The sequence below is a fragment of the Castanea sativa genome, chromosome 8, assembly GCF_040712315.1.
Source record: "Castanea sativa cultivar Marrone di Chiusa Pesio chromosome 8, ASM4071231v1".
In the NCBI taxonomy this organism is placed as follows: domain Eukaryota; kingdom Viridiplantae; phylum Streptophyta; class Magnoliopsida; order Fagales; family Fagaceae; genus Castanea; species Castanea sativa.
The window spans coordinates 2,067,401-2,079,874 of NC_134020.1; the positions used below are offsets into that span (position 1 = coordinate 2,067,401).

General features: G+C 33.9%; 1 protein-coding gene across 1 annotated transcript; it reads left to right on the forward strand.

Moving 5' to 3' along the window:
- Positions 1-738: 738 nt before the first annotated feature.
- LOC142608451 (chromatin assembly factor 1 subunit FAS1) lies at positions 739-8,717 on the forward strand. The gene is made up of 12 exons (XM_075780231.1): positions 739-1,355; positions 2,372-2,471; positions 2,668-2,815; positions 2,930-3,053; positions 3,458-3,804; positions 3,895-4,212; positions 5,510-5,591; positions 5,708-5,848; positions 6,878-7,285; positions 7,499-7,636; positions 8,241-8,286; positions 8,379-8,717. The coding sequence occupies exons 1-12, from the start codon at positions 909-911 to the stop codon at positions 8,510-8,512; spliced, it is 2,433 nt and encodes an 810-aa protein (XP_075636346.1). The 5' UTR covers positions 739-908; the 3' UTR covers positions 8,513-8,717.
- The last annotated feature ends 3,757 nt before the right edge of the window (positions 8,718-12,474 follow it).

The window sequence follows — 12,474 nt, forward strand, 5'->3', positions numbered from 1 at the left end:
AAAGGCATACGAAATATATCAACGACGTGCCGTGGCATCCATAATTAATTTATACAAGACGGACATTCAGCAACACCCAACCGTCATAGCTGGGTTACTCATGGTGTCGATCCGTCCTCACTGTCTCCATCCACTTACTATTTTTATCCCCTTCAGAAACAATATTATCAAAAAAAAAAAAAAAACTTAAGTTATAAGTCGGTTATAATTTAGATTCACCACTAATATTATTTTTTTCACCTACTCTAAAATTTATTATAAAAATATTATAAACCTAACATTTAAATAGGCACATCCCAGCAATTTTTACCGACATATACCACGTTCCATATTGGTCAATGATGAATCGGTGAGATTTTTGTTTTTGTTTTCTTGGTGATCGATAATAATCAGCTTATCCAAACCCATCTTGAACGAACACAATTCCCATATTGACACGTGTCCCATCTCCTATCCTTGACAAATTCTACCAAAACAAAACGGTGAGGATAGCAAACCCAAAAAAGAAAAGAAAAAGAAAGGCGCGCGAAACGAAGCTCCATAAAAGAACGCAAAAAATTAATTTTGGAGCCAAAATCAGTCTCTTCTACTTCTCGGCGGGAAATCCACCCAAAACACAAAATAAATAAATTGTATATTAAACCATTTTTGATTTTTCACACTGACTAACCTCAAAAAGGAAAAAAAAGTGAACCAAACACGGTCTTTTCTTTTGCGTGAGGTTTTAATAAAATAAATAAATAAATAAATAAATAAATCTGAGACTGAGACTGAGACTGAGACTGAGACCGAGAGCAAAAGCAAACTCCCAGTCCCACTACTCTTTCTGAGAAAACTTTGATAGTTGAAACCCCATTTCTCAAAAACGCCGTCGTCTCTCTGAATCCTCTCTCTGGTATCATAATCATATGGAAATGGGTCTGACAATCGACGTTGATGAAGACCCAAAAATGGACGGTTCTGATGTTCCCAGAAAGACCCAGAAGCGAAAGAGAGTGTGTTTGTGTTCAGAGACTCTGAAACCAGAACAAAAAGCGGCTCAAATGGAGGATCTAAGGTTGGAGCTTGATGGCCTGTTCAAGTACTACAAGGAAATGAAGGAGGAGAAGAAGGTTTTTTTCGATGTGGGAATGTGTAGCAGTAGTTCCAGCACTGTGGCGGTGTTGATGGAAGAGTCTGAGCTTCCTTTGTCGAAGCTTGTGGAGGAAATTCATCAAAAGTTGAAAGATGGAATGAGTGCGGCGACTGTGAAGAATAGTGTGTTAAAGGTTGGGCAGAGAGTGATGTATGGAGTGCCTAATGTGGAGGCTGATGTGCTTGAGGATCAGTCTCAGACTTGTCTTTGGTGTTGGGAGGTAATGGCTTTTCCATTTTTCGTTTTCTTTTCTGAAATGTTAATTTCATGCTCGCTTTTGATTTTGATTAATGGGTCCTTTGGTTTTTCTTAAGCTCTATATTTCTTTTCTGAAATGGGTGGTTTCTGCAGTTTTCATTTGTTTATTTGGGTGATGGGTTTATGAGGTTCATTTGTGCTTGATTCTCGATGCTGGGTTGTGTTTTTTTTTTGCAATTGAATATGAATCTATTTATTTTTTATTGATGGTTGTGTGTTGGATGTGGTACCTTTTTTGCTGCTGTTTTTATTTATTTAATGTGATTGTTAGTTATGTCGGATATGGTGTTGGGTCTTGTTTGATTTTGCTTTCTGGGTTTTTGCAATATATTTATTGTATCTGTTTCATTTATTGATGTTTATGATAATCTTTTTGAGATTATGGATATGCTTAAACTGTGTTATGTCCAATTAATGTATGTGGGTATATCTAATTTGGTGTTGGAAGGGGAATAGTTTCAATATTTCATTAATCTCTTCTCAATATCAATGATTTTTATTCATTTTGTGTCGATCTTGTTCTTTAAGACATTACATCAGATGGGGAGCAACAATTTGTCTGGACTTTTATTGGAAATTTGACATGTTTGCTATCAGCTGTTCTGTTTTTTGAGCTATTCTGAGCTTTGTTTTTGCTTTGACTTGCAGTGCTTGCTTGATAACTCTAATTTTTTTTTACGTGCTTTGCAGTGTGCTGAGTTTGTTGGCTTATTAATGATTCAAATTATTACGTTCTTTGCAATGTACTGACTTTTTTGTGTGTACCCAGTCTTTCTTGTGTTCCAACATGCCATGTTATTTTTCATCACTTACAGCAAATTTTATGGGAGATTGCATTACTTACTGTTTGCCAATTTGCAATGTCTATATAGAACATTATACTTTGTTGATTGTAAATTACTTTGCTTTCATTAGCTGTATGTAATCTCTACTGGTCTATTAATTTATTTTTATTTTTTATTATAAATTATTGCATAGACAAGGGATATGAAGTTGATTCCAAAAGCAATACGTGCAGAATTGAATCTTCGCCGCACTTGTCGAAAAAAGATCCATGAGAGGATTACTGCTGTTTCTGGTAATATGATTCCTTAGACGTATGGTTTGATGGTTTGTTTTATAAGAGAGGGGCCTATATAGTGGATTAGGGCAATAATTTTTACTGATATGTGCAGATGTAAAGCAAAACTTTGGTATTTTTTTAAGGTTTTCCAGTATATTTTTATGCACACCTAAGTTTGTTTGGTGCTCTAATGTAATCTGGCATATTTCAGCAATGATGACAGCATTACAAAAGTCAGAAAGCAATAAGAGTTACAAACACGACCTGGCAAAGGCAGTTGAAAAGCTTGGTAAAGTGCATAAGGAAGCAGATATTCGTTCATATATGGATAAGCTGTTACAGAAAAATGGGGCAGACATGTACGTATCTGCAGTGGATCTATGAGATCTGGTGCTTTAATTTATCTTTTAAATGTTTTTTTAAAAAACATTCTTTTTAAATGATTTTTTTCCTGGCTAAATCTGCTGTTGTAGGGCTGAAAAGGAAGCAAAGCGAGAAGGCAAAATGCGAATTAAAGACATGGAGAGAAGTAATAGAGATGTTGAAAAAGAGAAGAAAAGAATGGAGCGTGAACTTCAAAAGGAAAAATTACAAAATGTAAGTGCTTTTTTTAGTTGTGGTTCTGTTAAATGTCATTTAGTCATGGCTGTAGTCCTGTAGCTTCTGTTGTAGTGGATCTTTACTGGGACAAGGTATTGTAAATCATATAATTGCTCCTGTAAGGTTACTAAACTGAAAAACAAATAAATAAGGAAAAATTTCTCATAGATCTTAATTTCGCGTGCAAAACAAGATTTTCATTTGTTTGCAAAGAGCATGCGAGGTTCTATTTCATGGAATGAGTTGAATATGATATATAAATCTTACTGTATAAGTTTATCCCATTCCTAATATACTGATATCATTCTCCATATATAATTAAGGTAGATATTGCTGACTTAACTGTTGATAACTTTCTCTGCTTCTTATTCATGTTTCTTTGAATCATTTAAATATCTCAGGAAAAGGAGTCTGAAAAAGACGAAAGGCGCCGTGAAAAGGAAGAGTATGAAATGAGGAAACAGTTACGAAAGCAGCAAGAGGAAGCTGAGAGGGATCAGCGGCGTCGAGAAAAGGAAGAAGCTGAATTGAAAAAGCAACTTTCTATACAAAAGCAGGCTTCGATCATGGAACGTTTTCTTAAAAAAAGCAAAACGAGCCCTATGTGCAACAATGGCAAATCTTCAACTAAAATAGCCACATCTGATTCAACAAGTATAAAGAGTGAAAAAATGCCTGATGCAGTTACTGTGTCAATGGACTGTGCTCTTTCAACAAATGATGAGATTGGCGTAGACGATGTCTGGAAGTAGGTTTCCTCCTTTATTGTACTGTTTAATGTTGTAGGCCATGTTTATCTCAAAACTCATGTAATTTGAAATTTTGTTACACTATGCAGGGTACACTTGTCTTCCTGGCATTGCTTAGGTCACTCTATACGTTCAAACAGAAAACAACATTGGGGAATACGTCAGAAGCCTAAGAGTGAACTATTTAAGGAACTTAAGCTCTCAGCTATTAGAGTGGTGGCTCGTGATGATGACTTGAACATAGATAAGCTTGCAGATGGATGGGGAGGACAGATTTCTTATGATAGATTTTCCCAAGCTAGAGATAATTCTCTCCCTGATGTCAAGAAGTTTAACCAGAGGAAGCAGTTGTTGCAGTTTGCTAAGAGCCATAGACCTGCATTTTACGGTATTTGGCATAAAAAAAGGTGAGCTCCTGTGTTATGACTTATGATTTTGAATTTGTTGTCTGTTCTGTGAGGCTAAGCTAGATCTTATTGGATTATTTAACAATGTGTTTTAAAGCAGTATTTGATGAATGAGCTTAAGTATTTGTGCTCTTCCAAAATTTGTGCATTAGTGTTGTCTCTAGAATAGAGACATTACTCATATGCTCCTAGTCTTAAGTAATTTTTATGTCAGATTGGATTTTTATTTTTAACTTTTCCCAATGCAAGTGTTGGAAATTTAATTGTAGCATCTTCTGAGTATGGGTCTGTTTGGGTAAGCTTTTTTAAAAAGTGCATTTTCAAAAAAGTGTTTTTAAAACGAGCATTTTGAAAACTCAGTTTTTAAAGCTATATTTGAGTGTTTGGTAAAACATGTTGCTCTAAAATTGTTGTTTTGAGAAAATTACAAATAAGGACATGATAGGCTATGCTGTAATGATAATAATAAGAGTAATTATATATATATATTTAATAATTTAATAATAAGAAAACGTCCCGTAAAAAGTTTAATAAAGTAATAATAATAATATGGTTCCATTTACTAGTGTAATTTATTTTTGTTATTATAATAATAAAAAATTACACAAGATGACAAGGACACCTAGTTTTTATCTTTCCCAATGTCTATCTCCTACTACCTCAAGCTTCTCCTTTACTTGCTGGGTAGCTGGACAAATATCCTCTACTGCTAATCACATGGTCCACATCTAACCTTAGTAACCAAGTTTCTCCAGACTCGTCTTCTTTGCGTCACCCACAACCTCATCCCATACCAGAGTAATTTTTGCTTGTGCTCCAATTTTTGCATGCCCAGAATATTCAATTAATGAAAAAAAGCTAGAGAGAAGAAATTCCAATAAAGCTGAGCAGAATTAGATAGTGGCGAGGCCTAGAGGAGATAGATGATAGCAAGGTTGCGCCCACAGGTAACAGGCAAGACATTAGTATTTGTGAGGTTATTTTAGGAATTTCAAGTTTCAACTGACTATGATAGTTGCGTTTTTACCTGGTTTTTTAAAAAGCTATCCACCATTGTGTTTCGCAAACGTGAATTTTCAGAGTTTTCAAAAACGTAAATTTTCAAAAAATGTAATGCCAAATGCATAGGAAAACGCCCCACCAAATGGAGCCTATGTTTGATATTAGCATCTGTGGTCTAGCTTGCAGTTTTCTTTTGTATCTATGAAATCTATGGTCTAATGAACAATTGACATTTATTGCTGTAAGGTTTAACTGGAATTTGGCATTGATTTTATGTGCTTTAATGCATCTTCAGCCATGTTGTTGGTCCACGCCATCCTTTTACGAAGGACCCAGATGTGGAGTATGACATCGATAGTGACGAGGAATGGGAGGAGGTATTATCTGAGTTATCTTTAGTAAAAGTGAATCCAATTTTCTTTCTTTCATGGAAATCATTAAATTAATCAATATTCTAAAGGTCAAGTTCAAAACTGACATCATCATTGTCCAGGAGGATCCTGGAGAAAGTCTTTCAGATTGTGATAAAGATGAAGAGGAGGAAACTTTAGAGGAAGGATGTTCAAGAGTTGATGATGAAGAGGAAAGTGAAGATGGATTTTTTGTACCTGATGGTTATCTCTCGGAAAATGAGGTATGGCCCTAGAAGAAAAAAAGTAAAAGCAATGTTTGTATTGGTATATAGTTAATATACTGTTTTGTGGATGATCCATACATTGCTTTAGTGGCTTTGTTAACATAATATACTTGTTGAAAAATTTACTTACACTCAAAATGAAAAGCTCATGTCCCAAATTGCTCACTTATTTTGAAGTTATGACAGTTCTTTCCCTGATGCATTGGTAGTGATTTTACTGGTTCATGCTACAAGTACGATGAAAAGGGCTTGCAAAATATTTTAAATTTGGCTACATCTTTTGCGTTTTCACATTTCCTTCATCCTTCTCAGAGAGGTTGAATTGGAGTTCACCTCTTTTTAGACCATCTGCATTGATTAAAACAACATTATGAAAAACTCCTTTTTCCCATTTGTTCTAGGTGCTCAATGTCACCTCTTTCTTATAATATCAATATAAAAGTGTTTTCCTGGCAGAAGTATTAAGACATCAAATTAGTTTTTAGAAATGCAAACTAATAGTCAACCCGTATAATGTTTTTCATTTAGTATGAGGTCCCAAGAAGATAATAGAATGTCTTAGCTGTTTGATACTTGAGTCATGGGAATCGGGTGCTCATTGAAGTACATTTAAGCAGTAGCTTCATGGATATATTTGAAACCTGTCTAGTTTATTTTATTAGGGTCTTAAAAGGTCTTTGCATGTTTGCAATAAAATTTTGCTGCAACTTTGCTGGGTCTTACAGTATGTTTGTAGATAATAAAGATATAAATATTTGATGGCTTTAAAATTTTGAAAGATGAAATGGAATGAAAGAATGGATCCCGAATGGGATTGTCACTAGAATTTTACTCTTTGTTTACTAATCCCAAGGGACTAATATCTAGCCATAAGTTCAATAACCTTGAGCACATTCCACACAAACCACCTAAAAGACTATCTCTAGCATCTGTCCTTTCACAATATATCAAAGCCATTTCAAATACTCTCTCTCCATATGTATATATGCTATTTAAAAAAAAAAAATTGCTTGATTTGTGCTGCAGGGGGTACAAGTTGACAGAATGGAAACTGATGTCGTAGTTGAGGAGGCAAGAAGCTCTCCTAGTTGGAAGGAAGACTCAAAGAGTGGGGAGTTCTGCACATTGCTTCAACAGCAAAAATATCTAAACAATTTGACAGAGCAAGCTCTTCGGAGAAACCAGCCCTTGATTGTATTAAATTTGATGCATGAGAAGGCTGCTTTCTTAATGGCAGAAGATCTTATTGGTACTCCTAAACTGGAGCAGATGTGTCTGCAAGCTCTAAGTATGTGTGTTTTCCCTGATAGTGTAGAGATATCAATTGAGAACATGGAAGATGAGGATCAAGAAGCTTGCCTCTCAAGTGGCAAGAGCAGTACCACACTGGTCTCAACTGTGAATAACATTCCAGACACAGACTTGCCTACAGTTGTAAGTTGTGCATTTCATTCTAGATGTAAAAGCTAGAATTTTTGAGAAAAATATATATATTTTTTCCTGCTCTTATTGATACTATGAAATGTCAGGAGGGAGTAGGATTATTACAGATATGTTTTGTTTCTGCCATTGATTTTATTGTTATGGCATTATGGCATACAATCTTTGGCTACTAACAGTAGCCCTGCCCTTTTCTATTCCCCTCAGGTGTCTGCAATTCAGTCATCCCCACAGGGTATCAATAAGGTTATAGAATCTTTGCAGCAGAAGTTCCCTGCTGCCTCAAAGTCTGTGTTAAAAAATAGAGTGCGGGAAATATCGGATTTTGTTGATAATCGTTGGCAGGTCAGTGACTCTTTCTGAATGGTGAGGGCTAGGATAGCTGTGTGCATGCATTTCTTTAAGCATTAGTAAAGAATTATGAAAAAGGAGATTTTGGAAAATTATTTGGATTTTATATATATATATATATAGACACTATTAGAGAGGGAATGCCCAAACTCCAAACGGACTTTCTTGTGGCACTATGGACATCGGGGAATGGTTGGAAATTTGGATGAACTGATCCAATGTTAAAAGTAAAGCCAGAAATGTGCCCAAAAAAATGAAGAGGGAAAGAGAGGATTCAATTACATACAAGCTTCATAATATATGCATCGTGCCCTTTTTGATGTGCTTCTCCTTGACACGTCATCCTAATTACACCTAATAGTGCAATTCACCCATTTAACCACCCTCTGCCCTAGAGAGGGCTTATATTCTTAAGCTTTCACATTTGGGTCTGCTCCCTGATGACTTTGTTTGCTCCTAAGGATATGGTCCTTCATGATGTCACTACATAGTATGTCATTGAAGATGCTGCTTACCGGTTTGAAAATACGTCCATGATGCAGTCTAAAGTTTGTTGCTGAAAATAAGTTTTCTTAATGTATGATATCTTGTGATGCAGGTCAAGAAAGAAATTCTCAACAAACTTGGCATGTCGATCTCACCAGGTATATATGCACGCTGATCTGGATTTTCTTGAATTTATCTTAAAGGATACATTTCTCTGAGATTAAGTCAGTTTTCTTTTTTTCATTCCCAGAAAAGGGTGGTGGGAGGACGAAAAGTATAGCTACATTTTTCTCAAAAAGGTGTTTGCCGCCTGCTGGTAGAAATATTAACCCCAATGAAACCTCACCTCAGCCATCTTTGAAGCCAAGTTTCACTGACCAATAAGAACAGTTGCACATATAATCATCTGTAGCATCGTTGCTTTTGTTTAGTTTCCCTCACAATTTTCTCCCTCTTGACCCATGTTTATTTATTTTATCAATCTCCTGATCCTTTTGTATACTGAATTGTGACCGTTTTTGTTTTAGACAGATGAATTATAAGGAATTTGTCTTGCAAAATATTCTTTTCAAGTGCTTTGTTTGCACACACAAGAGTGGACCAAGGGCAAGAAAAAGCTTGCGTTAATTAGACTGAATTCAGGAAATGTTTATTCGAGCCGTTTTGCAATATTTACAAGCTAGCTGCATCCTTTGATCGGTGCCATAGAATGGTCATGGGGTTCATTGGTGAGATTAGCCATGTAACTCTCATTAGTGCCATAGTATGGTTGTGGCATGCATTCTCTTCTGAAAACTGGATTAACAAAGGAGCTCTCATTTGTTGCATTAATTTTTAAGTGTGTTTTTCCTTGAAATAAATTTTACTAGAAATATTTGTATCTATCGTATGGGTTGTGGGTGGCATGCATTTATTGTTGTTAAGCACTAGTTGAGCCACATCAAGAGTTACATTATTATATTTTTTGTTTCCAATTTTCCTATATATTTTTTAAAACAATTTCTCATTTAAGGAAACTTAAAAATTCTATTATTTAAAATTTAAAATATCTCTAAATTATTATTTTTATTATTAATTTTTCAAAACTCTCCTTCATTTTTACCCCTTCATCTTTTCACTACTTTCTACCTTAATATCATTTTTTCTCTGCCCATCTATCTTCTTTTATTTTGACTATCTTATTCTCAACATTTTACTATAAATTTGACATTTTCTTTTTCATTCTATGCATAATTTTCTCATACAAAAAATGTTACTTCTCTCTCTCTCAATTTGTTTTTCATATTTTGTTTGATTTTTTCTTTTTATTGTATCCATACTTTAGGTTGATGAATTTTTGTATTAATTAGAATTTTACTTTGGGTTGATGTGATTTAGTTTTGGGTTTTGAGTTGTTATCATTTTTATTCTTTTTGATTATTAAATATTGTCCTTTTGCATTATAAATATAGTGATGGTGAACCAAAAGAAAAATGAACTCTAACTCGGCCAGGTCAAGAAGGCAAGAATGGCTTCTCCTGTCACGTTCATAGGCATGTAGGTCGTCCATAAGGAAAACTCCTGGACGATCCTTGACACTTGGGAATAATTACAGAAATTTATTTACAAGAGCTAAATTGGACCACGTGTTATTATTTCGAAGTATGAGTTAAATCCTAGTGCATCGTAATAACTTTCATTACAGTTATAAGAGATAAAATATTCTATCTCTTATAGTGGTTATGGAAGTTAACCTTGAACCCTTTGACTTTCTCATTTGTAGGGGAAGTTATAAGATAAGTAGTCACTTCAAGACTAAACTATATAAACACTCATTCACATCAAGTGAAGGTAAGTTTTTGAACAACTTTTGAAAAGTTGGAATTTTACAATTTGAGAAAGAAACTGACTTTGGCATCGGAGAGTTCTTGGTCGGTCTACCTCGGTCACCTTTGATCGTGTGTTCTTTTTTTAGGCTTTCCAAATAATCACTAGCCCTTTGAAGTCCAAAACATTCAACCTACTGATTTTCTTTGCATCATCATATAGTACTCCGTATATAATAATATAATGCTCCTATTATATTACATAGCAGGACTTGGATAATTTGATGTTTATTGCTATATATTTTATTTTTACTCTTTTTTCTTCTCATCTTATTTTATTCAACATTTAAATTTAGTTACTTCCTCCACACTCTTAAATTATGCAGCACAAAACAAGAAAATGGCTAGACACACACCTACCTTCCTTTAGGAAAATCAAAATATTTGTGTGATAAAGGGTCATAATTTATAGTTTAGATAGCACTCTTTGTCTTCTCAAAAAGAAAAAGAAAAAGAAAAAGAAAAAGATAGCACTCTTTGAATGTCTAGGCCTATAGATTGAGTAATTTTACCTTTATATATTCATCAATTTTAATTATATTTTTTCTATAAAAAAAAAACATTTAATTTAGATAGTTATAAGTAAACAATGAAATAATGATTCATGCATAATCAAAATCCAAAAAAAAAAAAAAAAAGTATCTATACATATTTATATTGTACATTTGTAGCTTTACATATACTTTTGCATTTATATATTTATTGTGGGGTCATGGATTTTGAGATTTGGCCGAAAGCATGTGGTTTGGCCGAGAAGCATGGGTCGTCCGAGTCCGAGGAGCGTCATCTCCTCGGACTAAAGTTAAACGCAAATCTAGTATAGATCCTAATGATTAAAGATGACCTTTCAGGAAGTTTTAATGATAGCAACGAGTACCATGAGTGTACAAGAGGCATAAGGGCTCAAAAATATCTAAGGGGAAGCTGCTATCACCGCATTAATGAGGAAGTGACCTTTGAACAGTATTATGGCAGCCTTACAGCCACCCTAGAAGACTTTTAGAGGGGGCTGATGGGACAAATATCAACATAAACCATCAACTGTCCACATGTAGTCCACATGTAGGGTAAGGATGAATGGAGAGATGTAATATAAATAAGGGTAGAGATCCCAGAGAGGGGGACGAAAAAGGAGAAGAGAAAGCACTGTAGCAACCTCAACAACTCCTGTAACCATGATCATCCAATATATGCTAGAACAGAGCTCCTCGGACTGTGCCGAGAACCAACTTTCTCGCCAAATCGGGTTCAACTCTTGTTGGCTCATCATTTAAAACCATATTAACTGTTATCCAAGTACTAAAGCCTAGCTCTTTGACCCACTCTCTACAAATTTATTGTACTGGGTTCACTGGGCCAAGATCCCTTACATTTTGGGCTTGGTCTGAAAATTGTGTCTATACATTTATCTACTTTAATTTAGATGTTTATAATTAAATAATGAAATCTATAAATAAGTTAATTAAAACAGTCATATTTCTACAATTCAAAAAGTCATCATTTCATTTTCAAAAAAAAACCTTTTAAATTTCCTTGGAATTTTTATTTATTTTTATTACTTTGACATACCACTAACCTAACCACTTCATACATTAAAATAAAATTCAAGGCTCATTCCCACTTTCGTTTAGATATTATGGATGTTTTAATTGATTGAGACCAAACTAGAGAAATGCCTTTTGTATTTCCTTGAAAATTCAGAAGAAGAAAAAAACATTTGACATACCACTAACGTAACTATATCTATAACTATTTAAGTCATCCATGATATTTATTTATTATTGTCAACCATAAAAATTACAACTAGCGAGGGAACATTCAAAGTAATAAAGAATAAATGAAGGAAGAAAAAAAGAAATGAAATCAAATGTTACTCATTAACCGTTATTTGAAAAATAATAAAGTGGTTAAGAGGAGTAAGAAATAAAATAGAGAGATGACTATAAAGATGATATTGAAAACAATTAGTGCAATAAAATCAACCATTATATTCACTTAATTAAATCAATAATAAAAAATAACATATAATAATATAAATTTTAAACTTAAAACTAATTAAACTCTAACTAGGAAAATTATATTTCTTATCATAACAAAAAATGAGATGTTCTTCAGTAATTTAGAAATTATATTAGAAATAATGTTGGAAAATTTTGTAATCTCATTTTTTGACAAATCATTTAACCTTATATATATATAATCATAATTTTCATATACCATGACTTAAAAAAATCTAGTGAAGCGTTCTACCTCTTATTTAATGTCTATGTTATGCAAATTATCAACTAGTAAATATATGATAATGGTAAGAAACGTTATAGACAATATTATGAAAATTTTGATTTTTTAAAAAACTCTTTATAAAGTTTAGGGACTCAAATAGTATTTCACCTAAAAAATTATCATGCACAATGTGGGGGTCTGCGACTAGTCGCAGTAAAAGCCAAGAAAGGAGCACCAAAGTAAAGATATTAGATACAC

Bases quoted from the DNA above. Each gene is read 5' to 3' on its own strand.
- LOC142608451 (XM_075780231.1), top strand. From the start codon at position 909: ATGGAAATGGGTCTGACAATCGACGTTGATGAAGACCCAAAAATGGAC. The intron at 1,356-2,371 runs GTAATGGCTTTT...ATTATTGCATAG, and splicing joins CTTGTCTTTGGTGTTGGGAG to ACAAGGGATATGAAGTTGAT. The intron at 5,849-6,877 runs GTATGGCCCTAG...TTTGTGCTGCAG, and splicing joins GTTATCTCTCGGAAAATGAG to GGGGTACAAGTTGACAGAAT.